Source organism: Pangasianodon hypophthalmus, chromosome 8 (genome assembly GCF_027358585.1).
Source record: "Pangasianodon hypophthalmus isolate fPanHyp1 chromosome 8, fPanHyp1.pri, whole genome shotgun sequence".
In the NCBI taxonomy this organism is placed as follows: domain Eukaryota; kingdom Metazoa; phylum Chordata; class Actinopteri; order Siluriformes; family Pangasiidae; genus Pangasianodon; species Pangasianodon hypophthalmus.
The window spans coordinates 10,610,256-10,636,701 of NC_069717.1; the positions used below are offsets into that span (position 1 = coordinate 10,610,256).

General features: G+C 38.4%; 3 protein-coding genes across 6 annotated transcripts in view; 1 reads left to right on the forward strand and 2 right to left on the reverse strand.

The window, feature by feature from the left end:
- The first annotated feature begins 135 nt into the window (after positions 1 to 135).
- dnttip2 (deoxynucleotidyltransferase, terminal, interacting protein 2) lies at positions 136 to 6,753 on the forward strand. The gene is made up of 8 exons (XM_026919639.3): positions 136 to 295; positions 1,426 to 3,380; positions 3,478 to 3,616; positions 5,426 to 5,521; positions 5,619 to 5,783; positions 5,996 to 6,105; positions 6,285 to 6,385; positions 6,660 to 6,753. Exons 1-7 carry the CDS (start codon positions 221 to 223, stop codon positions 6,382 to 6,384), a joined length of 2,640 nt encoding a protein of 879 aa, XP_026775440.3. The 5' UTR covers positions 136 to 220; the 3' UTR covers position 6,385; positions 6,660 to 6,753.
- Positions 6,451 to 21,353, reverse strand: spata6 (spermatogenesis associated 6). Of its 2 annotated transcripts, XM_026919651.3 has the most exons (12): positions 21,196 to 21,353; positions 20,218 to 20,355; positions 19,338 to 19,386; positions 19,177 to 19,218; positions 18,493 to 18,617; positions 18,185 to 18,265; positions 14,558 to 14,794; positions 13,579 to 13,674; positions 13,113 to 13,279; positions 10,836 to 10,932; positions 9,857 to 9,933; positions 6,451 to 8,084 (listed from the first exon to the last, which is right to left on the reverse strand). In XM_026919651.3, exons 1-12 carry the CDS (start codon positions 21,283 to 21,285, stop codon positions 7,901 to 7,903), a joined length of 1,383 nt encoding a protein of 460 aa, XP_026775452.1. In that variant the 5' UTR covers positions 21,286 to 21,353; the 3' UTR covers positions 6,451 to 7,900. The 2 variants fall into 2 exon arrangements, with proteins under 2 accessions (XP_026775452.1, XP_026775462.1); XM_026919661.3 differs by lacking the exon at positions 18,185 to 18,265.
- A 2,565-nt stretch (positions 21,354 to 23,918) lies between these two features.
- The window catches only part of agbl4 (AGBL carboxypeptidase 4), a 294,079-nt gene continuing 291,551 nt past the window's right edge, over positions 23,919 to 26,446 (reverse strand). For all 3 annotated transcript variants that reach the window (XM_026914463.3, XM_026914698.3, XM_026914614.3), the window contains 2 exons: positions 26,029 to 26,122; positions 23,919 to 24,894 (listed from right to left, as the gene is read on the reverse strand). In XM_026914463.3, the coding sequence (XP_026770264.2) occupies positions 24,792 to 24,894; positions 26,029 to 26,122 (197 nt within the window). In that variant the 3' untranslated portion in view covers positions 23,919 to 24,791. The remainder of the gene's footprint in view (positions 24,895 to 26,028; positions 26,123 to 26,446) is intronic.

The window sequence follows — 26,446 nt, forward strand, 5'->3', positions numbered from 1 at the left end:
TTCATGAAGGCGTCTATGCCCCGCCCCCCCGGGTGGAGTTTTCCTTTAAATATCGTTATGTGTCTGGGGATATACCAAACGGAAGTAATATCAGTAGTTTAGTCATCGATTAAGACAGTCTGGATGGAGTGGATGTTTCAGCTAATCGATTGGTATAGTCTCAGTGCCAGAGGTTCACATGATCTAACCGGAAGTGTGCGCGAGCACGTTCAGCGGCAAGATGGTGGCCACCAGGAGAGGAACACGCGTGAGTTCCCCAGCGAAACACACAAACGATGAAGCCGCAGGAACACCGGTGTGTTTTTCATTTTCATAGCTCTGAGTTATGCTAGAATTTTGCGTTAAGTGTTGTTGCTCTGCAGACTCATAGACTGGCAAAATGAACTGTAGCCGCGATTATTAAATAGCCACCTTTCTGTCTGCTAGCTAGCTAGCTTTTCATGACTAGCTGTCTATTTGCTGCATAATAAACATTAAAATCTGTTGTAATGAAATGTGTGCGTAGATAAATCCTCCTTCGTTAAACCTTTGCTTCACGTGAATATTCACTCATTGCCCAGTTAAACACGTTCTGTGTGTAGTTACTGACTGTAGCCCATCTGTTGCTATGCCCAATTTATCAGCCCTCATCTATCCCATCTACTAGTCCAAAAGGACTACATTATACCCACTGCTGACTTGGTGTCTTTTGGTGGTGGATCAGTCTTAGGGTAGCAGTGAGAGATTTACAATGCAGTTTGGTTGGGGTTTTAAAACTCTCAATGTCACTGTTGGGTTAAGAAACCTAAAATACCAAACTAAAATAAGCAGCTAACAGCAGTGCTGGGATCAGAAACCCACAGTGATGAAGGGCTACAAGACAAAATGTGTATGGGGAAAAAAAATGAACTGTATTCTAGTGTGTTTAAAAACCCCAGCAACACACACACCACACACAACCCTGCTGGGAATGATCCACCACCCAAATAATATCTGGCTTAGAGGGAGGATGATGCATTGTGCATAATAATGAGTCTTGTACATTGTGTTTATCCTGCTCTAACACACACAGTGCAAGTCAAATGGGCTGATTAGTTGGATTAGGTGTGTTAGAGCAGGAGAAACACTAAAATATTCAGGGCAGTGTGTACCCCAGGACGAGAGGTGGGAACATGTGGGCTACAGTCAGCAAAAGTTGTATGCTGCTTCGGTATCTTACTTTGTGCATACAGAGTTTTGTTAATGGTGCAGGGGACCCCAATACGTAATCGCATGAGGCTCTATGCAGCTCTTCGCATCAGACTGTAGAAGTGTATCATGTGATTTTATTTATTTATTTTTTTATGAGATTTGGTCAAGCTTGTTCCCATTAGGTTGCTTTAAATGCTACTTGTCATTATAACACAGTGTTAATAAGAAATTGTTTGGTTTTGATCCCTTTAACAGATATCTACCATCAGAAGTACAAGACGTAGAACAGTGATAGTGACAACGCAGTCCCAATCCGAACAGACCAGTGATTCCCAGCAGGATGAAGCAGAAGAGCAGAACACGGCTCCAGTTGAAACAGCAAGCTCACCAAAAAGGGAAACTAGAAGTTCTAAATGTCGTCCCACAGACAAACAGCCAGAATCCACACATGAAGCAGATGTGTCTGAATCTGAGTCTTGTTGTTCTGTGGCCTCAGATATACAGCTGACTACTCAAAGCAGAAGGAGAGCAACGGTCCGAGCGAAACCTACAGCCGTGGATGAACAGGAGGCATCTAAAGCTGAATCTAGTTCTTCATCATTGGGTAAAACCCCACGCAGATCCACAAGAGGTCAGAAGAAACCCGTTCCTGTTTTAGAGTCCACCACTTCACAGGATGATGAGCACTCTGAGGCTGAGTCTTGCAGCTCTGTGGCATCTCTGTCCACTAGGATCACGAGGAGCCGCAGGAAGCCTGCTGTTGCTCCTGAAGATGCAGCTCACTCAGAGGCAGATTCTTGCTCGTCTGTAGTTTCTGGCCCTCAGGGATCCACTGTCCGCAGGTCCACACGCAGCAGAGTGAAGGTCACCGAGCCGATCCCCATCCACTTGGAGCAAAGTGAAACTGCAGAGGCTTCTGCTGCCTTTGAGCCCAGGAGCACAAGGGCACGCAGAGTCAAAGCAAAGTCTGTTGAGGAAGTCCAGGCTTATGACTCTGAGGGATGTCACTCTGGTCCTAGCTTGAGTCCTAAAAGAACCACTCGTAGTTGGGTTGCTGATTCTGATTCTGAATCAGTATCGACTGCGTGCACTTCTCTTGATAGTCCTTGTTCTACACGGGGCAGGGGAACCCCTCGAAGTAGCCGAACTGGCTCAGCTAGTAGCAACCGTGCTGTTCGAGTTCCTAGATCAAGACATGTCAGGGTCGCATTAGATGTTCTTAATATTCCTTCATCGGTCTCCAAAAGCGTCAAAAAGAACAGTGAAGAGAATGAACCTGAGAAAGACCAGGCTGAAACTACAGAGAATATTCCTTGCCTGTCTGTAAGCACAACAAAGTCTGACACAGAGGATGTAGAGGAGGTGGAGGAGGACGCAAATAATAAAACAGTTATTGCCGCAGATCAAGAATGTTCCATTGCTGAGGACAATAATGGGGATCTTACTCTAACTTTTGATGAGGATGAGGCTGAAGTGGTTAAACCTGAGAGCAGACGAGCTATTTCTTCTGCGACTGAGAAGGATGTTGAGAAATGTCGGGAGATTGCAGATGAGGCCATGGAAACACATGAGCCCATCTCTGTGCAGGAAGTCCAAGCCATGGAAGAGGAATCAAGTTCCACATCTGTGACGCCCCAAAGGAGTGTCACAGGGACTAAAGAGGATCAGTCAGACCTCGCAGAAGAACCTGATACTGAAGTCCAGCAAAGCTCTGATCCAGACAAACATGAAGAGAATTTAAAAGTACCTGGTGTGATGGAAGACACGACTAACGAGGAAGGACCTTCATCAAGCTCGGAAGTGTCTAAGACGAGTGTTGAGAAGACCAAGCCTGTGAAGGGATGTGTCAGCTTGCTGGACAGCAGTGAGGATGAGGAGAGTGATGATGATGGACTCTCAGTGGATGGAGGCAATGACGAGGCTGGGGACTTGGACAGTGAGGATGAAATGTGCTGTTCTGAGGATCAGTCAGGTCCCTCCGGTGCACCAGACTCCCTCTCAGGTAACGGGCTGTTTGTTATTGACGCGCGCCCTGGATGTCAGCCGAGTGAGAAGTACTATATTGATACTACACAGAATGAAGGAGATGACAACGTCAAGGACTCCAAAGCTGTTGAGGACGAAGAGGATTTTGTTGACGAGGAGGGAGATGATGAGGAGGAGGAGGATGAAGACTCAAAAGTACTCTTCACTACTAGGAAGCCGGCACTGTATGAATTTAACTTTGTGTCTTCAAATAATTAGTTACATCTTTTTTTTTTTTTTTTACTCGCAGTGTACTTAATCTCTTTCTCTTCTTTCTTTCAGGAATGAATTATCCAGTTCTATTGACCCAGGGTTGAAAGTAAAGACTCTTGGTGGATTATATATCAACTTCGATGGCAGCAAATCCAAATCTGTCTCTGACAACCTGAAAAAGCTGAAAGATCAGAAGAATCAAGATGAGGTATTTAACTTTAACTGATTATCTTACCTAAATAGGTTAAGTACACTGTTACAGTGCCATTCCTGACTGGTATGCAAATTAACATCTACATTAGAAAAGATTTAGGCTTGAGGGCCATTGACCATTAATACTTCACAGTAGGAAAGCATCTCTCCATAGACTTACACTGGCTTATGAGTGATTTTTGTCCCTGCTAATGCAAACAGTTAGCAACTGTTAGTAGATAAAGCAAACCACAGAACCATTAGGATGCTAGATGAGACCTTAATTTCTAAGAATATAGGTGGCTAGTGATGGCAAAATGAAGCGTTTCTTCTGTTTCGAAAAGCAGTTCATTACTCAAGTTTTTCAGCACAGCGCACGCTACTGACATCTGCTGCTCACAATGGTGACGTGCATGGTATTTTTAAAGGCAAATGGCAACACTTAATAATGCTGCATAAAATAGCAATATCCCATAGCGTACTTCTAGAATAGGTTACATCTTATGGTTTGCCTGTTGATTTTTTTCTTATACATAGACTTTTCCATCATTTCTGGTTCCATAACATAACACTGGTTCCATAATAAAAAATATCTGTTTCAGAGATTGCATTGATTTTCCAAAAGCAGTCACATGGTTGTCTGCCAAAACGAAGCTTCAGACTTTATTGGTTGCATGTTTATGGCAGAATGATTGAAGCACTAATACAGTGTTTCAAACAAAAGGATATGCTTAATGACTGTTCGCCGTCTATCAGAAAACTCTGCTTGATGTGTACCTAGGTTGCTTAGTTGTGTTTGTGGGTGGGCATCAGTTTTAGGTCAAATGTATGTGTTTTGTGCTCAGTTAATAGACTTCTGCACATGCTTAAATGTGCCAAGCCAAGGCTCGTTGTAAGCATCCTGTTGATTGAAGCTAACATCTGTGATTGATTTGTTCTTTTCTTTCCTCAGCACTGACATGAAAGACTGAAGCCTCACACATCTATCTACCTATCTATTTATCTGTCTCTCTCTCTCTCATATACACACACACAGAATACAGTGCAAAAGTCTTAGGCACATGCAAAGAAATGCCGTAGAGCAAAGATGCCTTACAAATAATGAAAATAAAGTTTCTACATTAAAAAAAATACTATAAAAAGCAGTACACAGTAATAAAGAAAGTCAATATTTGGTGTGACAATTTGTGTAGTTTTATAAGCAAATTAGCTTTAAGTGTTACTGAGCATCTTACAGAACCAGCCACAGTTCTTCTGGAGACTTTGACTGTCACACTTGCTTCTTATTTTTGCAGCAAAACAAAGCAGGCTTCATTGTTTTTGTCTGAAAAGTGTCTCTTAAGTAATATGCAACTTACTTTACTGACATAAAAACATTTTTCTATAACATTTAACATTGTGCTGGAAAATGGCACATTACATGGCATGTTATGTAAAAAATTTCAACTCTTGTGAACCTAAACAGGCAACAGAGTGTAATTTCTGTGCATTTCTATGGACCTGTGTTCTCCATCAACAAATTGTTTTTAAAATCAGTGGCAAGTTGCATTTTTGACTGATAATAAAAAGTCCTTTATCTATCAAATGCACATTTCTAGTAATACACATTATGGATAATTTAAAAACATTTAAGTTACAGATATTTACAAAAATTGCCTTTTTGCTTACTCAGAACTCATGAATAGAATTTTATTGTGAATGTTAGGTTCAGAAAACATGCAGGCTGGTAGGCCTAAAAATGCTTCAAATGGAAGATTTTCAAATGCTTAATTTCATTTGATATGCCTGGTTCTTCTAAATCTCATTGCTCATTTTGCTTTTGCAGTTGCTGAAGAAGAGTGTGATTGTTGCAGACTTTGAAAAGAAAGACACTGTGCCACCATACAAGGAATCCAAACATGCTGCTAAATTAAAGCGCAGGGTAAGTCAACGTGTTCCTCAGCCAGTGCTGTGGTATTTTTAGGTAAGGATACAGAGCAAGGATTTTTGTAATGAATTTTTTTTAATACAATGTGCAGGAGGAGAGAGCTAAGACCACAGGAGATGGCTGGTTCAACATGAGAGCTCCTGAATTAACAGAAGACCTGAAGAATGATCTCAAGGCCCTACAGATGCGTTCAGCCATGGACCCAAAGCGCTTTTACAAGAAGAATGACAGAGCAGGATTTCCCAAATACTTCCAAGTGAGGATTCATCCAGCACTTTTGATTTCCTAATCTATTACGCTTAATAGATTTCCTAAAGTAATAAATGTGTAGGGAAACTGCAGTTTTTTTCTTCATGCATTTTTATTTTTTCCTGTAATAGTGTACAAAGCCTTGTAACTTTATCAGACTTGGTGTGTACTTGGTTGAGGGAATTTTGACAAATTTCTTTTTAATGTGCTCTTCTGCAGGTTGGAACGGTGGTTGATAACCCCATAGACTTCTACCATTCCCGAATTCCTAAGAAAGAGAGGAAGAGGACTATTGTGGAAGAATTGCTTGCTGATGCAGAGTTCAGAAGGTTTAAAATTTTGTTTTTCTAGTCGTACTACTCCGATAAACACATGCAATTAATTTAGAGCTCTTAATACATGTGGTACACACAATTTTAAAGCATACGTTTGTTTTTACTATGCTTTTATGTATTTTAGAATTTTTTTTTTTGTTATAACACCACCTTTCTCTGTTTCACCTTTTCAGTTTTAACAAGAGGAAGTATACAGAGATCATGGCAGAAAAAGCAGCAGCGGCAGCTGGAAAGATGAATAAAAAGAAGCATAAATTTCATAAAAAGAAATGATGTAAGCTACAGTCATTTTACCTTTTACACATGTATTTTAGTAAATACCAGGAAGATTGTTGCAGCTCATGTGAGCTTAGGTACAGTCTTTATTGTGTAAGACAGATTTTTCAATGTAATGAATTTTAATTGAGGGTGTTTTACCATTTTAATACTCCACTAAAATGTATGTAATACAGAATCTTTTTAAAGTGTAAAGAAAAACTGTAAAACAGAACTAAGCAAGGTTAAACACATTAGTAGCTTTATGTCTGTTTTTGTTTTCCTGATTGAAGAAGCTTGACTTGTGCCACCAGTTTGGAGGATTCGACATGACAGTTCTCATTTAAGACCTCTCACAGACTGTTCACCAATAAATCATGTACACCAGCCTGCTGTGTGGCTCAGTTTTTCTTCTGTCTGGAAACAGCACTCACATCATTATCACAGAGGAAGAGGACCTCAGTGTTCATGATTGTACCACAGCACTGGTGAAGGTCATTCAACATGGTTGAATTCTCGACTCTGATTAGTCAGAAGGTGTGCATTATTGTTACAGTAGTTCCAGCTGTAACATGAATTGTAGGTTTCTATAAAGCTTGGGCCTCTTGGTTCCAGTGAAGGGAATTTGTAATGCCGTGCTATACAACTGTGTACGTCCAACTTTGTGGCAACAAAATGACAAGCTGTGTTTTTTTTTTTTGAGAGAGAGAAAAAAAAGAGTAGCAACAATCTAAGTAAGTAATAACAGGGACTAACGACTTGTGGACACTCGACGACATTAACTATAAACCATTAAAATGTGACACTGTTCATTAATAAACACTGTAATCATTGGTACTCAGGCTGTGCTGTTATACAAAAATAATCCTCTTCGCATCAGGCCAGAGCACATCACGCTGGCCTGGATCATTTTTGTACAATTGCATGATCTGTTGTGTGTTGTTCCTTATTTAAGATCAGCTTTGTGGCTGCACACTGGATATATGGCACATAGATGCCATGTGTAATTATTGATATGGTGAAGCTTTCTGTAAGAAGTTCATTTAGCATTTATGGAAGGAGTCCCCAGTGTCAGAGCTTTTTAACAGTTCAAGTGTAACTTTTGTAAAGATGCTCTGCCAAGAGTCACAGGAGGATGGAGGGATGTGTCTCAGTAACATAAGTTGCCTTAACTTCAAGAGAGAGCAAACGAGAGCTGTGTCATTGTATTAATAACACAAATAATAATTATAATAATTTGCAAATTGCTGTGGTAAAATAGGACTAAAACACTGAAGGACATGCTGTTATGGGAAGGTAATCCACTTCAGGGTGGTAACTAACTCCATTTTGGATTGAGCCACACCATCCTGTTGTTGATTATCTTGCTATAATAGCATGCCTGCCTTGTTTTATTTCTTACTTAAATAATCAATCGGCACATATAACCAGGATACACATTATTATTATGCATGGTTAAGAACATTAGCACAGAAACTTTAGTTTGGCTTATGATGAAATAAATAAATAAAAACTAGCCATCTTGGATAGGTGACTATGTCCAGGTGCTTTGTGAGTCATTGTGTGTGGGACTTGATGCTTTTCTGTACAGGTTCTTGTAGATTTTGCCAAGGCTGTCCTCAAACACTGCTCTGTGGGACTTCCCGGTGTATTTGGCAGCTTTGTTGGTCCAGAATGTTCCGTTATCTAAATGAACAGATGGCTCTCCAGGAATAACCCTGCAACATGGAAGCACACAAGTTACATTCTGCATTTAACAGTGTAATTGTGTTTTACAGCAATGATGAAGATATAACCTTAGACAAGCAGTTAGGTATTGGATTAGGTTATAGATTTATGATTGCCACATTATGGAATCAAAAGACCCTCAAAAGAATACATGGATAAAATATGTTTCCCAGACCCACCTCTACAAACATTAGCAGAGATTGAACCAAATGCATATTTTTTATAACAGTGATAGTGCACAGATTTCTATGATCGGCCTGTTCGCTGGTGCATCATAACTTCTGCTCATTCCTGTGCCAGATATGTATATACTGGTGTTTCCTTTAAAGCATGACCATGTTTACTAAATATATTTATAAATATTTACTGTTCAAAGTGCATTTATTTTATTGCTTTACTGTAAGTGCACATTAGCATTTTCTCCTCATTCCTCTTTTCTTAGGTCAGCCAATGCAAGAAGGCAAGGGAAATTTATGTGATTATTTTAATGATTAAAAGTAATCTTAGTTTTATATCTTTAGCTAGGAAACTTAGTTTCACTTTCTCCAACTGTTGGTAATGCACTTCTCTCAGTCCTTTTATGGCTGCACCATTTTGTTTGAGAGTGTAAGATTAAATATAACTCAGTTTGTGCAACTCTGCCTGGCTTCTCACTTTGGAAAGTTATGCTTTGACAAAATTATGCAGTGACAACGCCACTGTAGAAGTTTTTGCATGTGCCTGTGATAAATTACTGGTGATAAATATCTCACCCATAAGTGTGAATATCATATAATGTATAAATGTGTCAAGCTTCACCAAAAGTTCACAGTGCTTATGAAGTATTCAACTTTCCTTCCACAACTTCATCAATGGGACGACTTCTCATTCATTTCTTATGATAGCGAGCATGAGACAAACAAAAAAAACAAACAAACAAAACAACAACAACAACAACAAAAAAAAAAATCAGAAGAATTCTATTGGTCAGGCTTTTCCAGGTTCTTTGGCTATTGTTCTACACAAATCTTTAGATCAGACACCAAATGGTCTTCTACATTAAACCATCTAGGCCACTCTGTGACCCTCAAGTTTTTTTGAGCTGCATTTTGATGAAGCATCACTGTGATACTGAAAAAGTAAATCTCAGAAGCATTAATCACACTAATAACTAAGAGCTCATTATATTCTTCCAAAAACAATTTGTCCTCAGTATTTCGCTATACTTAAACATTAATCAGGATGGTGGTGTAGACATATGGAGGCATTGCAATGTTAAGGCTAATACGGAATGTTGTATTTGCTGCATTTAAATGTGAACATGAACAATTCTGCACTGAGATCAATATCAGTCCAGATCTCTGTGTCACCATGTCTTTGCTTGAAATTCGAATTTTTATTGAATATCAATTTTTCAATTTGTTACCTGATCAGATACATCCACCACTTTTTGGTCTTATGGGCCATCTGGATCGGTGCCATCACTATTATATATGCTGAATTCTATAGTAATTTAATTAAAGTTTTTATTAAAAGTTTTCTTTGCAATTAATCATTAACATGATTTCGCTTTTCATTTATTTTAATATATTCTCAGAAATATGATGGACTGGGCCTAAATATATGAGTGTGTATATATGTATATTTAATCGAAATCTCTTTATGTTTCTTGTATAGCTAACACACTAACGTTCTTGTATAGCTAACATGAACCATTTGGCAGTGTGTTAAATGTACTGAATTTAAATCTTGGTTAAGTATTTTGAGTGATGGCTGCATGCACCTGTCTGCTTGTAGCTGGCTGTGACGCAGTGATTCATGGCAGGAGGGACCAGATTCTCCTTCTTCACTCTGCTCCTCCTGCGCGCACACACACACACACACACAGAAAGAGAGAAAGAGAGAAAGAGAGAGAGAGAATATAATATAATACAAATACCCTTCCACAGTGTTGTGCTGCCTTTTTACCTTTTCAGTGGTAAACAGGATTACTATCTGAAAAAGTCTGGTAATTAAATTAAAAAATTATAAGCTGTTTCACATTTCACAATCACACCACGCAGGCCTGACAAAGTAAGTCTTTTTTAAAATAAATCCTCCTCATTTCCTCTTTTTAGTTTGGAGTGCATTACATATATTCACTTGCTCAGCTTGGCAACTGCAGTATATTATAAAGACAATATTCCAGCTGCAGAGTCCTTTCCCAATGAACACACAAACACACACACGCACGCACGCCCACACACACACACACACACACACATCACATTATGTTTCTTAAAATAAAGGAGGATTTGGAGGGGTTTCAGAATAATTAGCACGTCTTTGCTTTGATTTTGCCACCAATGTGTTGCAGTGACTGGAATGTGGGAGGTATTTTAACAACACTTCTCGAGCCATACAGGAGATTCTGAGTATAAAAGCATGAATACTTCCATGAGTGTATTAGACAATTACTACATTCATTTGTGAGGAAAATGTCATTGTTCTTCCATCATTTAATTATTTGATGAAATTTAAAAGTCACTGGTTTATTTAATTAGGTATTAATTATTTCATTTAGACAGAAAAATCTTCCATAATGAGGCACATTCACTATTCCAGCTGTTAATAAAATGGTCATATTCTTAAGTAAATGAAAATTATTTAGGCAATTACTTTATTTAATGAATCATAAAAAAGAAGCTTTCTGCTTTCAGTTATACTGCCATGGTAAACACACAACAGTTAAGCATCTCTGTAACATCTTATGTGATACTTACAAAGGAGAGTTTGCGGGGAGTGGCATGAGTGCGTAAAATCTTCTGAACTCGTCTGTGGATCTCTTGGCATTGTGAGGGACTGGATGGGCTCTGAAACCTGCATAGAAAAGACACACTGAATTTTTAGTCCTCACACCCAGGGAAGCAGAATGAGTCAGAATGATTTAGCACAATGTTTGCACAAAATGGGGGGTCGGGGGTGGGGTGGGGTGCTGGGGGTGAGCGGGTGAGGGGGAAGGATTCTTTTCCAAGTAATATTGAGTACTGAAAATAATTTATTCAGGTCTTTTTTTAAAGGGTAATACCAAATTTAGTTCTGAAGAGCAGTGAATACTAGATTAATTTTAAAGATATCAGTGCAAGTAATTCTCTCAGTGTCCACTCTCCTTTGTGGCTATAATGCAATACCATTTTAGAACACTAGTCTGTGCTGTGTCCCTTAGAGTGGGGCAAAATTCTTAAACACACAACACAAAGCACATCTGCAACACTAAGCCTAACTCAGTAACGACCTATAAAGAAAGTACACATGCACAAAAAAATAAAAAATAAAAAAATAAATCAGTTGACTGAGCAACATTAGAAACTTTCATACCTTAAAAACAGTATGCATAAGAGGGTGAGAGATAATATTCTAAAATGCATAATGTCCCACTTCTGAGATCGTATCAAAGTATAAATGAATAAAACAAACTTCATTTGTAGCTACTAACAAACATCTGAAATTGTCATGCTTTGTAAAGGATTGTTTTTATGGTAGGAGCTGCACTCTTAGAAAAGGGATTTGTAATGATGTTTTGAGGGGTCGCTGAATATTTAACGATTCTGAGCTCCCAAAAAAGGTTGCTACATAGAACCCTTTCTAATAGGGAAACATGGGAACAATCAGAGACCCGATTCTGCATCTGGAGAATGTAGGTCAAAAACACTAACTGTTTGTTTAGAAAGAAAGAAAGAAAGAAAGAAAAACCAACAAACAGACAGAAAGAGACAGAACGATAAAAAGAAAGAATGACACAAAGAAAAACAGAAAGAAAGAAAGAAAGATCAACAGACAGACAGAATGAATAGCGATAGAAATTGAAGAGAAAAAATATTAACAGACAGAAAGACAGAAGTTGAACAAAGAAAAACCAAGAAGAAAAACAGAAAGAAAAAATATAGAAAGAAATAAAGCCAAAGAAAGATCAAAAGACAAGACAGACAAGACAGAAATATAAAAAATAGAAAGAAAGAAAGAAAGAAAGGCTTGTGGGAGAGGTGGTACAGATGAGAGGTTGTGGTTAATGAACCTAATATGGCTGTGCTTCAGACGGTTAGCTCGGCCAAATGATTAGCACACGAGAAGCCAACTGCTGCAGTGAGGACAGACTGAACTTCACAAAGCATCGTTTCATTTCCCATCAAAGACGTCCAAAAGACGTGCTCGCTCTCTTATTGTCTGAATCTGCCGAGCCAGCCTTAATCTGCAGCCTTCCGACTCTGGTCATGCTTTCAATCTAGACAAAAGTATCATACATTTCCTAATATTTACTCTACAATTTACTCTCCAGTTTAAAATTGTCTATTGATTTAAAATGTTTGCTCCTGTCTCTGCAGGATTAAAAAAAGCGGTAGAGACAGGCAAGCAAACAAACATTTGACGGTTTAGCAGGCTGTTGTTCAGATCAATGACAAGGGTCTCTCAGAATTTATTAAACTGTGCGTCGGGTCAGAAGCATTAGATCTCGCTGAAATACAATCAATACCCTTTCCCCCTTTTTTCTCAGGAATATTTGTCTTTTTCTTTTAAGTAATGAACAAACACAAGCGGACATCAGATTTCATCATTTGAAGGTGGAGGAGTAGATGCATCTCACATATGGGCCAAGATTACAATATAGATCGTTCTATTTGTGCTTTTTAAGCTCCACATTTCGTCAATAGCACATCATTTGAAATTCACAGGAGACACTGTAGGGTCGACCATTCAGTATATCTGATCTGTATGCAGCCTAAAGATAGATAAAAGTAAAGTATAAAAAAAAACTGAGATATATATTATGGCAAAACAAATGAATGGGATCGTAATAAAATAAACTAATGAGTAAGCTAATAATCAACTCTTCTGTGCAGTTTGTACATCTGTAAATCAATCAAAACTATTACAGATTATTATGAAGACTAAAAGCAGAGTATTGTGCTGTGAATTGAAAAAGTAATGTCCCTGATTCAGTCCTGAGGAGAGTTTAGAAAACCTGGAGTTCAGTTTGTGTGTGAAGCTGACTTTCCTCTCACCTTTCTCTGAGCGTGGAGCGGCTGAGCAGTGGACTCTGGTCCCTGCGGCTGCTGGACACAGGGGTGGACTGATAAGCAGGGTTTCTTCTGTGAGAGGGACTGCTGAGGAACGGTGTGGACTTCCCCCCAGGAGATACAGGACACACACTCACAGAATGACCTCTTACCTGAAAGAATGAAGAGTTTCATTAACCGATAGAATTACTCTGTGCTTTAATTGGTTAATTGATTATTTGTAACTTACTCAAAGGGGTTTGATGTGAAACTTCCATAAAGAGCAGCAGATAAAAAACAAAATCAAACCTTTATGACCAACAACGGTAATATTGCTCCTTAAGAGCCTAGAAAAAAACCTTTCTTCTCAGTCCTTGAATGCCATAATGTATAAAAATAAAGTGCTTTAAAACCATTGCACAAATGCCATGTTGTAGTAGAGGAACTGTTCAACGCTGTGTGTGAAACTCACAGATGTCTGGTGGAAGGAGTTTCTTTTAGGTGAAGACTGTAGAGCTGGAGATGTTGTTGGAGATTCAATTAGTGAAGAGTTGGGACTACAAGGAACCTGCAAACACAGAATGCAATTTCCTTCACTTCTTAACAAGACAAGCAAGCTCTAGACGTTTAGCACAAGAGCACAAAAAAAACTGACAGTGGAATTATTTATTCAGCTGAATTTGCCCTTCATTTAAGAATGATTGACTTCTTTGGAAAGGTTAATGCAAGGAGAAAAACTCTCAGAAACAGAGTGAGTTCTTTTCATCCAGCTGACTCATTTCACGTGCCTCTGTGCCATTTTACCTGGCAGTGATACTGCAATTAAACAGCCATGTGATGATTCAGACTTTTATATAAACAAGTATTCTGACTTAAAAAACACACAATTGTTAAATATTCCTTTTTTTTTTATTAATCATGGATTGACTCTTAAGTTACTTAGGTTAATTGTTGCCCCAGGACTTACTCAGAAAATCCTAGGCACTTTATTTTCAAAGGTTCAAGAATGGAAAATGCCATGTTGATATGACATGTCTTAGATCTGAATCTCGCCTTTCGTAGCATGACAGCTTTGATATTTACACCTCAGGACTTGTTTGTGTAGTGAAAACACTCTGAAGGAAACAGGAGGGGAGTTTTTCCTGCACTTTACTCATAAAAGAGGCTGGCGGACTGAGCCGAAGACGTGCTTGAGACCGCAATTTAAATTACTCAGCAGCACTTCTCTTTAAACCTTTGACAGATTAATAATAAGTTACAATCCAAAAATAAATTGAGTCCAACACATAATTAAGGTTACAACAGGCAATGAAAAACTTAGTGCTGCATAAGTGTCTCTATAAGTACAAAAGTGCATTAAACACTGGATAAAGGTTAGAAAAAAGGCAAACATTCTGACATTAACTTTCCAAAAACTAAAGTGCTGTGGAAGAATAGCCTCTATTCCTCACCACAAAAGGCGGCTGAGGCGCCGTGTCTTTCTTAAAGGTGTAGGGTCCGAGCTGGAGGTGGCGGAGGCGCTGTGTGGCATCGTCAGTGAGTTGGCACATCCTACGGTGAGTGTATGGTGATGGGCAGCGGCTCTGTGATGCTACTGTAGGCCTCTGGTAGCCACATGGTTCTGCTGCACTTGGCTTTGACTTTCTTGGTCTTACATGACAGGCCTTAGAGGCTGAAGCTCCACGTGACTAGAAACAAAAAGAAAAATATTAATTTTGCAATATTTCAAGACCAACTGTACTCGTAGTCTAAGGCTGATACATTTTATACCACAGCAGTGTTAAATTCTCAAATCTGATTAGTCAGAAGGTGTTGATTAATTTTCTATAACAGCAGCTCTGACATTTCTGGCTGAAATTTAAATCACTGGTTTATATTAATGGACTCGTTCTAATACATTGTCGTTTCTATATTAACTCTTGTATGGTGACTAATGGTTTATGGTTTACTAATAAATGTAATAAAAGCATGTTATTTAACAAAGAAAAATGCATAATCATTGAAATGGTGAAGCGTTCTGTAAGTAGGTGTTTATGTAAGGTTTATGGAAGGAGTCTTCAGTGTGAGTGTAAGAAAGGGCGAGTCTTCAGGACAGGGCACTTTGTGTTTTCTAGATACTCTGTAACATGACAAGCTGCAATTATTTTTGTCTTATTAACTTCAAGAGAGAGAAACAAAAGACCCTGGTAAGGAACCAACTGTTTATAGCTGCTATAATGTAAGAGATAACAGGAATTCACATTACAAAATATTTTTACAGTTTTTAATTGTGATACAGTCTTTGGCAAATTGCTGTGGAATGAGAGGAATAAAGCTCTTTGAGATACGCTGTTATAGGAAAATAATCAACTTCAACGTGGTAATGGCATCACACCATCCTGGCATTGATTATTTTCTATTTTAATAGCATACCACACTGTGTTTCATTCCTTACAGTAACACTCCATTACACTGACTATGTAACTTGAATGCTGAAATTTGTCATTTAAAAGCCAAAGAGAAATACATTTTCTTGTTTTGCAATATTCCCTGAGAGAGCTGTCTGACACTTCTACAAATTACATGTTGATAAAACGCCAAAACACAACATCCAGCTCAATCCAAACACATGTAGCCTAATGTAAACCTTCTCTTGGTTCCAATCTCACCTTTGCAGGAAAATTACTTCAATAACTTTAATCTCAGCTAACATAATTCTGAGCTCCAATAACTGGGTTCCTGTGGGCGCTGCTTAGATAAATACGTTTTTAAAAATGTTAATTGCATTTGATGGTCGGTTTCAGACTAATATGATAATGGCATTACATGGATGCTAAAAAAAAGAAACAAAGATAATTTAAATGCTAATTGGAACATCCTGGCATATTAAGTCATTTTTAAAAAGCAGAGAAAAAATAAATCCTGACAGAGATTGCTATTTGAAGAGAACAGATCTAATGGAATTAAAGTCGCCTTTTCCCCCCACATAGGAATAGGAGCTGTATTCTCCTTTCGTTCTTTCTTGTTTCGTTTCTCTTCTGTTGGTGGAGGCACAAAGAGCTCGTTTTAAAGTGCGAGTCGTGCTTGTCTGATGTGATTAGTGGCTTTGCTGGTGTTGGTAACAGAAGATAAAGCCGGATGTCCTTGAAACAACAAAGCCAGCACCAAGAGTAGCTTATTAAAGCAGAAACAAGCTCTGTTCAAATGAACCGCATGCAAATCGCAGAAAAAGCCCATTTACGAGCATGCCATTTCAAGTCCAAACCAGAAGCATCTACAAAAGGAACACTTGCACATAAATAGATCCAGAGAACATGACAACAGTAGAACTGGAGTAGACAAGGGAATTTAATGGACAGGAAAAGAGAATAGGTGCCTGTTATAATCACAGTCTAGAGAAGAGCGGCGTGAGAGGAGTCAGTGTAAAAAAAATAAATTAAAAAGCTCGTCAAAAACTTGAAGAAAAAAACATCAGTCCCTATTCATAGTAGCAAGAAATTCCTGCCAGCCAATCCATTCATATCTATTACATGTACATTGCAATTCGTCTCTGTATTCTCCAGTATTCAAGACATGAACCCAAACATTTTTTCTGGTGGTGCCGAAAAAAAAAAATGGTTAAGCACTACACTGTGATGCCATCTCTCAAAAACACTGCTCAAGGATACACGTATTACAACCCACTACAACGAGAGATACTAATAGCATCATAAACACAACATGAATCTGAAAGATATACCATATTTTTTCCATTTGAGACATTAAAATGTACATTTTATACTGCTGTGTTCAAGATGCCTTTCAGGGGACACTGCCACTAAAAACCTAAAGGAGAATTCTGACCACTTTATAAAACATAACAAATACAATGGAGAGTTTAAGGGGCCATACATCAGTCCCATCAATGCAGTTCTCTGTAATTATCTTCACAGGAAAAGCCCATCCTTAAAAGTGCTTTCAAAACCATTGGGATGTCAGGAGCCAAAGAGATGAAATATATATATAGGCGCACATAATTAGTTGATTGACAGGGCTATTCTATGTGTGTCACCATATAATTCTGTAAATGTCTTTTAAAAGCCACTTTTCTCTTTTCTCTCTTTTAGCATTGCATGTTAAATCGAAGAGGTTTACAATAATGACTATAAATATCACCAGAATATGACATATTCTTTTCAAGGTTACCTGTTATTTACCTGGTTTCCAGCCTTGTAAAAACAACAAATACATTTTTTTTTTTTTACAAATATGAAGACATGTATTTCTTTGCTGCAATGTAGATGGGCTTAATTGTTACAATATTAGGTTTATCTTGACAAAAGTCTCTATAACAGGAGCCAGCAAATATTACCCTGTGGGTCAAGTATGAACAAGATTATTAGGCACTGGGCTTCTGAGTGAAAGCAACAGAAAGGAGAAGTCCGGAGATCACGAATTTGACTCCCGATGATGCCACAGCCATCCATGGCTAGGAGTCATGCTTGCTGGGTGCGATGGATGGCATACACTCTCCCTTGCCATTCACAGTGACACTAGCCAACTGTGGGCGTCCGTCAATTTAAATTTTATGCATATAGTGCATTTAACAATGAACAATGTCACAAAGCAGTTTTACAGAAATAAATAATCTCATGTATGCGGAAGAAAGCAGATAGTGCTTTTCTCCAAGTGTGTTACATTGCCCTGTGAGGCAGCATGAGCAGCAGATCAAAAAAGATGCGGCTGGCTGGCTTCATGTGTCTCTTAGGAAACACGTAATAGCCTTCACCCTGCCCAACAGGTTGCTATTATACGATAGTGGAGAGCTGGCTTGTGTTTGGGAATTGGCCCAAGAGCAGTAAGTTTTCCACCACACAAGAGTTTACAGGACAGAGGACCTCTGCTTTTCAGTTTCTCAGTAACATAACAAGCTGCTCTTTTGTCTCACGATGTCCTTAAATAAAGAACAAACTGTAATTGTTGGCAAATTGTCATGGTAAGAGGAATGAAACAATCTGGGACATGTTAGCATAAGTAAACAACTCCTTGTTAATTCCATTAATTGTGATATTGTCCATTTTATTAGAGGAATACAAGATGAAGAAGGAAACACAACTCACTGAGACAGCTGCCTGGCTACTTTTCATATCACACTCCTCAATAACAGACATGGTTGAAAATTCCACTTTGGGTGAAATCCCCTGAGGGAATGAGATGAAAAAAGAAAAGAAGCAAAGACAGAAAGAAAGAAAATCAGAAACTTTAAAAAATCATGAAAAGACAGTTGGCAGAGGAAGATAATGACACTCTTGGCAGATCAATTTACCCAAACAATCTATGTTCCTGAAGCAAATAGCAGGAAAATGGCACTGGCTTTTTTACGATACGTCAGAAATATCACAGCACAATGAGTGGATGAGATACACACCGGGAACGAGGCAGATTTCTTCATGAGAACTTCTCTCTCTGAACCTGGGGTTTGGGGAATCAGGCTTAGGCCTGGATAAAGGAAGTCTCTGGTGTTCTCCTCAAATGTGGCCAGAATTTCACCCTCTGTGTCATCAGTCAAGAGAGAGATACAGTTTCCACCTTAGTAGAAGAAGTGCTTTCATGATAGTTTTTTTTTTTTTTACTGAAGCTAGAGCAGGCGAAAACCTTTCATGCTAACTTGTTTACACCAATTTTTTTTTTATTTTTGGATAAGGGTACTGTCAACATAGCTTCAGAAAGGTAGAATTTTAACTAACTCAAAATGCCTGACACCTTTCACACTGTTTTCAGTGCAGGGAAAGACACCATAATGTCAAAAGCTCAGTTACAGGCATCATCATCATCAAATTCGTTAATGCTAATATGACACAAATCCCACTGATGATTACTTACAGTAAACCCAATATTCAAGGCAGTTAACATCAAGACTGATGTTGCATATGCAGGATTGCTTTCTTAATCAAATTAACTGTATTTTAAAAAAAAAAAAAAAAGGAAAAAACAACACACTGTATCACAGCAACAAAGCCCTGGATGCTTCAAGTTAAGCAGTCAATCTAAAGTCAGGATTAAGCTACAATTCTGATGTGCAGCCGTCAATCTGGAAGCAGATGATCCCTACCTGGTGGAACAAGCTGGATGAGCTCCAAACAGGTTGCATCATCTAAAGAGAAAACAAAAGCGTGTATGAGTGTTTATTAGTTTATTGATCTGGTGTATACGAGAGAAAGAAGTGTGTGTGTGTGTGTGTGTGTGTGTGTGTGGTGGTGGTGGGCCTCTTACTCTCCAGATGATCAGCTATATCACCAGGGTCAAATGCTCCTGAGAAGGTCTGATGAAGAGAGAGATGGAGAGACAGAGTGACAGAAAGAAATCATTTAGTTCGAATTCAGTGGCCTGCCTCATTTATTTGTGTTTTAAGATTACATTCCGAGTTAACTTTTGTAGTTTACACTTATTTCATTGATATGTTGGTCCATTTTCACTTTGGGTATTGGTTTCCTGCATTACCCATAATGCCGTATTACTACCTGCTGATAGTGGCGCCAGTGGGATTTAGCCCTTGCTTCATCTCTAAGTAAAGAGAGCTGTGCAGCAGCGCTTTAATCCTGTAGTCTTTCCAGCACTCTCACCTTCTCACCTGTACACTCTGCTCAAACAGGTCAGGTTCCAAAGCTTCAACTTTCAAGCTAATACCACCACCAACACCATCATGCTTGTAGATCAAAAACTAGCTGAGTAGAGTCTCTGCCATAACTCGGCACAACTGTGCTGCTACTACTACTTCTACAGTGGATTTCTCATTAATATGACATTGAACGACTCTGGAAAATGGTGAGTGATAAAAGAATCTAATGCTTTTTTGTTTTTAGGAGACAATAGAAAAATCTGACCGTTAAGATCTTTTAAAATTTTGCTCCTAATAAATGCAGTGTAACTGCGCTGGCAACGATCTCATGTGAAGTCAGATCGGCACACAGCTGGCAGACTTTTCCTTTAATGTGAATCAAATGAATATGAAACAAATAGTAGATACAGAGTATGTCATATGAACTTACATGCTCTATATCTCAGTTAAACATACATCATCCAAACTGCAAACATTAATCTTCAGGTATTGCCAGCGTTTAGTAGCCAGGATGATTTATTTCATCCACCTCACCTTAGTAAACACCATCTTTTCATGTAGCAGAAGAGGGAAGGCACAGGAGACACACTTTGTTTTGTGGTATTGTCCCATCATCCGGACGCTCAAGTAGATGTCCTCATGGGATGGTAACAGGACCCCTGGACAAGTGATCTAAAGAGAGTGAGGTTTGAGGTTGGTGTGTAATTCAAGCAATAAGCTCATTTATGTGATAAGAACACAGGTTCTAACCCCCTAGTCCTAATGTTTCCCTGCTCCCAACACATCCATCCATCCATCCATCCATCTTCTGTACCGCTTATCCTACACAGGGTCACGGGGAGCCTAGAGCCTATCCCAAGGGACTCGTGGCACAAGGCGGGGGACACCCTGGACAGGGGGTCAGCCCATCACAGGTAACAATCACACACACTCACACACCCATTCATACACTACGGACAATTATAGATGCCAATCAGACTACAATGCATGTCTTTGGACTGGGGCTCCCAGCACATCTGATCCAACTAATCAGCTAATAAACAGTCATTCCTGAGATGAAGTGGGTGTGTTAGAGCAGGGAAGCACTAAGATGTGCAGGACAGGGAGTACTCCAGGACCAGGACCAGGAGAACCTGTGCTATAGATCAGGGATGGTAGTGCTGATTAGCTGTAACATGGTCATCATCTAGAGCAGCTACAGATACAGAAACCTTCACCAGAAAATGCAGAGAAAAGAAATGAGCTAATAGCTATCTTTTTCAAATGATCTGTTCTCACTTGAACATGGAATTAATGTTTTTTTTTTTTTTTTTTTTTTTTTTTTGACATGACCCCTGAAAAATGAACACAATATTCTAAACTGAGTACCTGGCCACTCTTTGTGTTTCTGACTACTTAGCAACACAGCTAACGCCACGTTAGCCAGCTAGCATTTGCTGCTGTCTGCAAACGAACACCGAAAACTGAGCAAAAGATCTCAATTAATGCCAATTCGCACATTTGTGAACTTACAGCATGAAGTTTTAGTTCTACAGTACATTTCAGAGCTTTTCGTCGTGGTTTTGAGCTTGAAGGCTTCCTGGCTGGAGTCAGTCCTCCCATCTTTAACGCAGTGTTGTCATAGCTGCAGCGGACGCTGTTTCAAAGTTGCTCGTTTGAAACAGGAAGTCGGTCACGTGACCTCCCGTTGCCCTGCTCTTTTAGTGATGGGAGTTTTCAGTGAGTCAGATTATGACACTTATGTACACTATATGGCCAAAAGTAAGTGGACTATCTGACTATCACATCCATATGTCCCCATTTCCAAATCCAAGGGCATTAACAAGCAGATAAAGGAGAATATAAGCATATAAGGAGCATATAAGGTCCCCCATTACTGTTATAATAAATTCCACTCTTCTGGGAAGGCTTTCCACTAGAGTCTGGAATGTGGCTGTGGGGATTTGTGCTCATTCAGCCACGGTGAGGTCAGATACTGATGTCAAGTGAGAAGGTCTGGTGTGCAGTCTGCATTCCAATTCATCTCAGAGATGTTCAGTGAGGTTGAGGTCAGGGCTCGGGCCACTCGAATTCCTCCGCATCAACCTTGTCTTTATGGACCTGGCTTTGTGCACAGGGGCACTGACATGATGAAACAGGTTTGGGCCCCTTTAGTTCCAGTGAAGGGAAATCTTAATGCTACAGCATACATAGACATTCCAAACAATTGTGTGCTTCCAACTTTGTGGCAGCAGTTTAGAGAAGACCCACATATGGGTGTGATGGTCAGGTGTCCACATACTTTTGGCCAAATAGTGTATCATGTCAGCTAACCAACAACCTCCCCCAAACGGTTCTTTGCTTTTTTTAAACTAAACCGGACAAAATTTGTGATATTATTAGCTGTGATTGTTCTACTTTGCCTAACTATGGCAAAATTGGTTTAATGAATTCTTACTCTGCTTTCTAACTAACAAAATAACATTTATATTTACATTACATTTTATACAATCAATTTAAATAATTGTTAATTCAGCAAAGACATTAAGAACAGTTACCACCATTAATTCTGATAAATGATCACTTATCACCTAATATACTACCTACATGGATACAGGGCCTACATCTTCAACAAGCAGCAGTGCAAACCTCATACACACAGCTGAGAGTCAAACACGTCTTACCGTTCACACTAATGAACGGCTCAGATGTTGAAAAGAGGGGCTTGAATTGCATTTTGATTACATTACATTACAGCAAAAGTAACAGTACTGCCTACATCTAAAAAAAAAAAAGACAAGAAAAGTAAAAGTTTTGTGATTTTCCAGTCTTACAAGCCATGTTATTGTTAAGGCTTCACTTGTGTCATATGATTTCAATAGCCTTACGTTTATTTTAATTGGAATTCACAATTGATCCATATAAAATATATTTTACACTAGCTAATGTTCACTACTAATGTTTTACTACTTACATAACCAGCTAACCAGTTACCCATTTTTTTTAAGTACAATGTATGGATACATTTTATTAGGCTCATTGTGATACACAAACTGAATAATTAAACCACTTTCTGTATGAACATTTTAATTGATGTGCCTTTGCTTCCAGACAGTTTCTTTTCATTTGGAGTATTCCTCTTGGATTTTAAATACTTGAGTGTGCACCAAGCATTTAAAATTGTCTTTCTACCTCTTACAGTGTCCAAGCTGTGTCCAAAAGGGAACTATTTGAGGCCAGACTTCCAAATATGTTTCATTTCTAAACAATAATGAAAAACATATACTGTAGATTCTGTTTAATTTTATATCAACTGTAGACCCTCTTCCTATACAGTATGGCAGCAAACTGAAACCTGGCACATGGTTTAGTTAGACATTACAAAAGCATGTAGAAATAGTTACTCAGTGTTGTATATAGTGCAGATCTACTATGTTGGGAAACTGCTCAGTAGTACACTATGCGGAACATGGCATGGAGGAGAAGTTGTTTTACATAAGCAGTGTGTGTCATGGGTCAGTGTGGCCATTTTATTCTGCACTATGTGTGTAATTGTGACTATGAACTTGAATGTCCAAAACCAGATGGACTTTGTGTTTTTATTGTGTTGTCTCTGGGCTGAGGTGAGGCTTTGACTCCACAAATCTGATGGAGAGTTCACAAGGCCAGGGATCTTGTGTTTAAAAATAGAACATGGCAATGTAGAAAGGTGGAAAATATTATCATTTCACAGCTGCATAAGGACAATTAGGCCATGATGTGCCTGGTTTACTGATGCAAAGAAAAGGGAGTAATGGTTTGAGACACAGGTAAAAAATGACAGCACAGTGGGGAGGTGAGATGCTCTGTGTAAAGTGTGTGTGTGTGTGTGTGTGTGCAAGAATCTGTAGATGGATGTGTTTTCTCATTTGCATTAGCTCTCTCCATCTTCTCGTCTACCATGTAAAATGCAAGTCATTTGTTTATGCTAGTTCTGACTGATTGCCTCACTTATTCCAAATGACTGGTCTGAAAAATACACGCTGCTCTTCATGACACTGTTGACTGCTAACGTGAGCCATCCTCCCTCCGCCTGTGTCTGAGAGAATGGGAGTGGGAAAGAGAGACTACAGGAGACAATATTCACATTGTATTTAAGACTATAAGAAATTCTAGCAATTAATAAAATACATAACTTTTTACTCAGATCTACTACCCATAAGGCTACAATGGAAATAAAGTGCAATCTGTTGTAATGTTCAAAATCTTTATTTTTTTAACAATGTAAGCATACAGTGACTGTTCTCTGAAACATTTCAAATCTTTTTTTATTTTTTTTAAATTCATAACAAAATGTTCTCATGAAAATGTCAAACCTCACGCAGGGGAATTGTCTTTGTTTAGGTGAACTCAGTCGTGAATCATTTTAATGGTTTTTCACACAGAACAGTGGAGAGAATGCTGCACGACAGAACACAGTGGTTGGCATTGCCTATTTTTGCACTATTTTGCAAAATATTGAATTCTTTTGTGACTATTGAAGCAGAAACCATGGACAGCTTTCTCCAGATCTGTGGCCTTGTCTGTTCCAGTGCCAAAGCTATGTAATAATACTGTGGAAGATAGTAGGCAGTGTGTTAATAGTTCATAATGAATTTTGAAATTAATCATTTTTGTAATTGCGATTTAAAACTGAATAAAATCACAGTAATGAATTGCAAATTTAAAAAAAAACTGTGTGGATTAAATACAGTCCTCATATACAATAATCATGTTCCTCTTTTACCAACAATCTTTATGCATTCAGACACAAGCCAGAAAGTAAACTCAAACACAAATCCTAATATAATACATGCAATAAGAGCAATAAGTACGATTGAGTTTCATTTAAAGGATAACACCAAAACCACAGGAAACATGCTGTTGGTATTTAAAAAAAGAAAGGCAAGGAGAAACCAATGATAACAAATAGCTGAAGTTACAACAGTCAATACCATAGCATTGTGCAGAGATTTCAGAACATTGGCAATAATAGGTGGGTTATTGTGTAGCCCAGAAACTGATTGTAAATTATGTTTTTTTTCCCTTTCATCAATGTCAAGGAAGCACTAAGTAATCATGATTGGAAACTTATATGACATTTTGCTTCATTAGTTTCTCACTCCTTGGAATCTTCTCTCATTTTTGTCCCAATTTTGATTCTTTCCTTTTCGAGCGTTGCTTCCCTGGTGACCAGCAGCTGCAGCATCCAGACTGACAACAGAAACAAAATGATGGATTTTCAAAGAACAGTTTGATGATATTTGCAATATAAAGTTTTCTTTTAGTTATTATTAAATGCAACTTCCATTTGAGAGTCTTTAAACTGCATTTTAGTCTTAAAGGTCTAGTCTGGAAGTATTTTGTTTATTAATTCAACTGAGGGACAGATGGACGTTTTGCGATTATCATTCATAATTAATGGTAAAGGTTGTTAAGTTATGAATGCAATAATCCACATGCAGGATATTTAATCAGCTTCTTACCAGATTACAACTGTGTGGGCTATTTTTAAACTAGCTTCTAGGGGAAGTGGTGGGTCAGTGGTTAAAACTTCAGGTTACAGCTGCCACTGTTGGTTCTTTGAGCCAGGGATTTAACCCTTATTTGCTCAGTTATATCCTATCACATTTGTAAATCGCTTTGGATAAAAATGTCAGCCCAATGTGCAAATGTAAATGTAGTGTAAAATGTTACACTAGCAGAGCATGGTGCTGCAATGAGCAGAAGCAGCATGCATATCACATCTAGTTTAATAAAATAGACTAAAATGAGCTTTACTGTCGTCTCATTTAACTGCCTACTATCAGACAGCAGTAAGTGGTGCATTAACCATTTGGAGTCATGATTTTTGCCAGTAAAGCTCAGCAAGATCAGATTAACTTGGATTAATGGATTAATGGATTAATTAGCTTAAAATACAGCTTACCTTTTGACAGTAATAGGTAGAATCCTACTAGGTAGAATCGTGATTATCACAGTGTATGCACTCTGCTAATTCATCTTTTTCATTTAAAAAAAGGTGAGGTAGAACAACTCTCACATTACTATGAAATGGTAATGGTAAAAATTCGAACTAGATGCAGTTTTGCTCTCATTCAGGTACAAAGAGGCTAAGTGAGGAGGAAAGAAGTCATTTTTGTTTGGGGTAAAAGGGGAGATGACATAAGATATTGATAAAAAGATAATTATGAAACTTAGTGGACAGGAGCTTTAAAACAATTTCCTGATGGTTCTTAATAGAGTCACTACATATGTGTTCCACGTAGCATGAAAAAAATCTCCTGAAACAAACAAACAATAAAACACAGTGGCATATCGGAAATGAATATCAAAGGAAGTACAAACCTAAATTGACTTGTTAATTTATTCTCATCAATCAGACTGTTTAGTTTATAATAATCCAGAAAGGTCCGGGCCACGTTTTTACCCAGCTTCATATCTGTGTATGTTTGTTAAGGTACTCAGATTCTGCAAAGTGGTTACATTAATGTCATCACAGGCAGAATAACAATGAGAATAGCAGCTCAACATGTATCATAATCATTTTTTTCTGAGGACAAAAAAGCTTAAATTCATTTACCATGCTCAGATATTGGCTGCAATCTTAAATGTTGCCACTGTCATGCAGTGGAGAAAATCTGTTTAGCTCTGACATTTAAAACTGAAATCTCCTTAGGCTCAATTCTTTGTATGTTGAAAGACTACATAAATCTATCGCTTTGCCTCCGAGGCCCTGCCAATCTTATGATGCAGACTTCCTCTG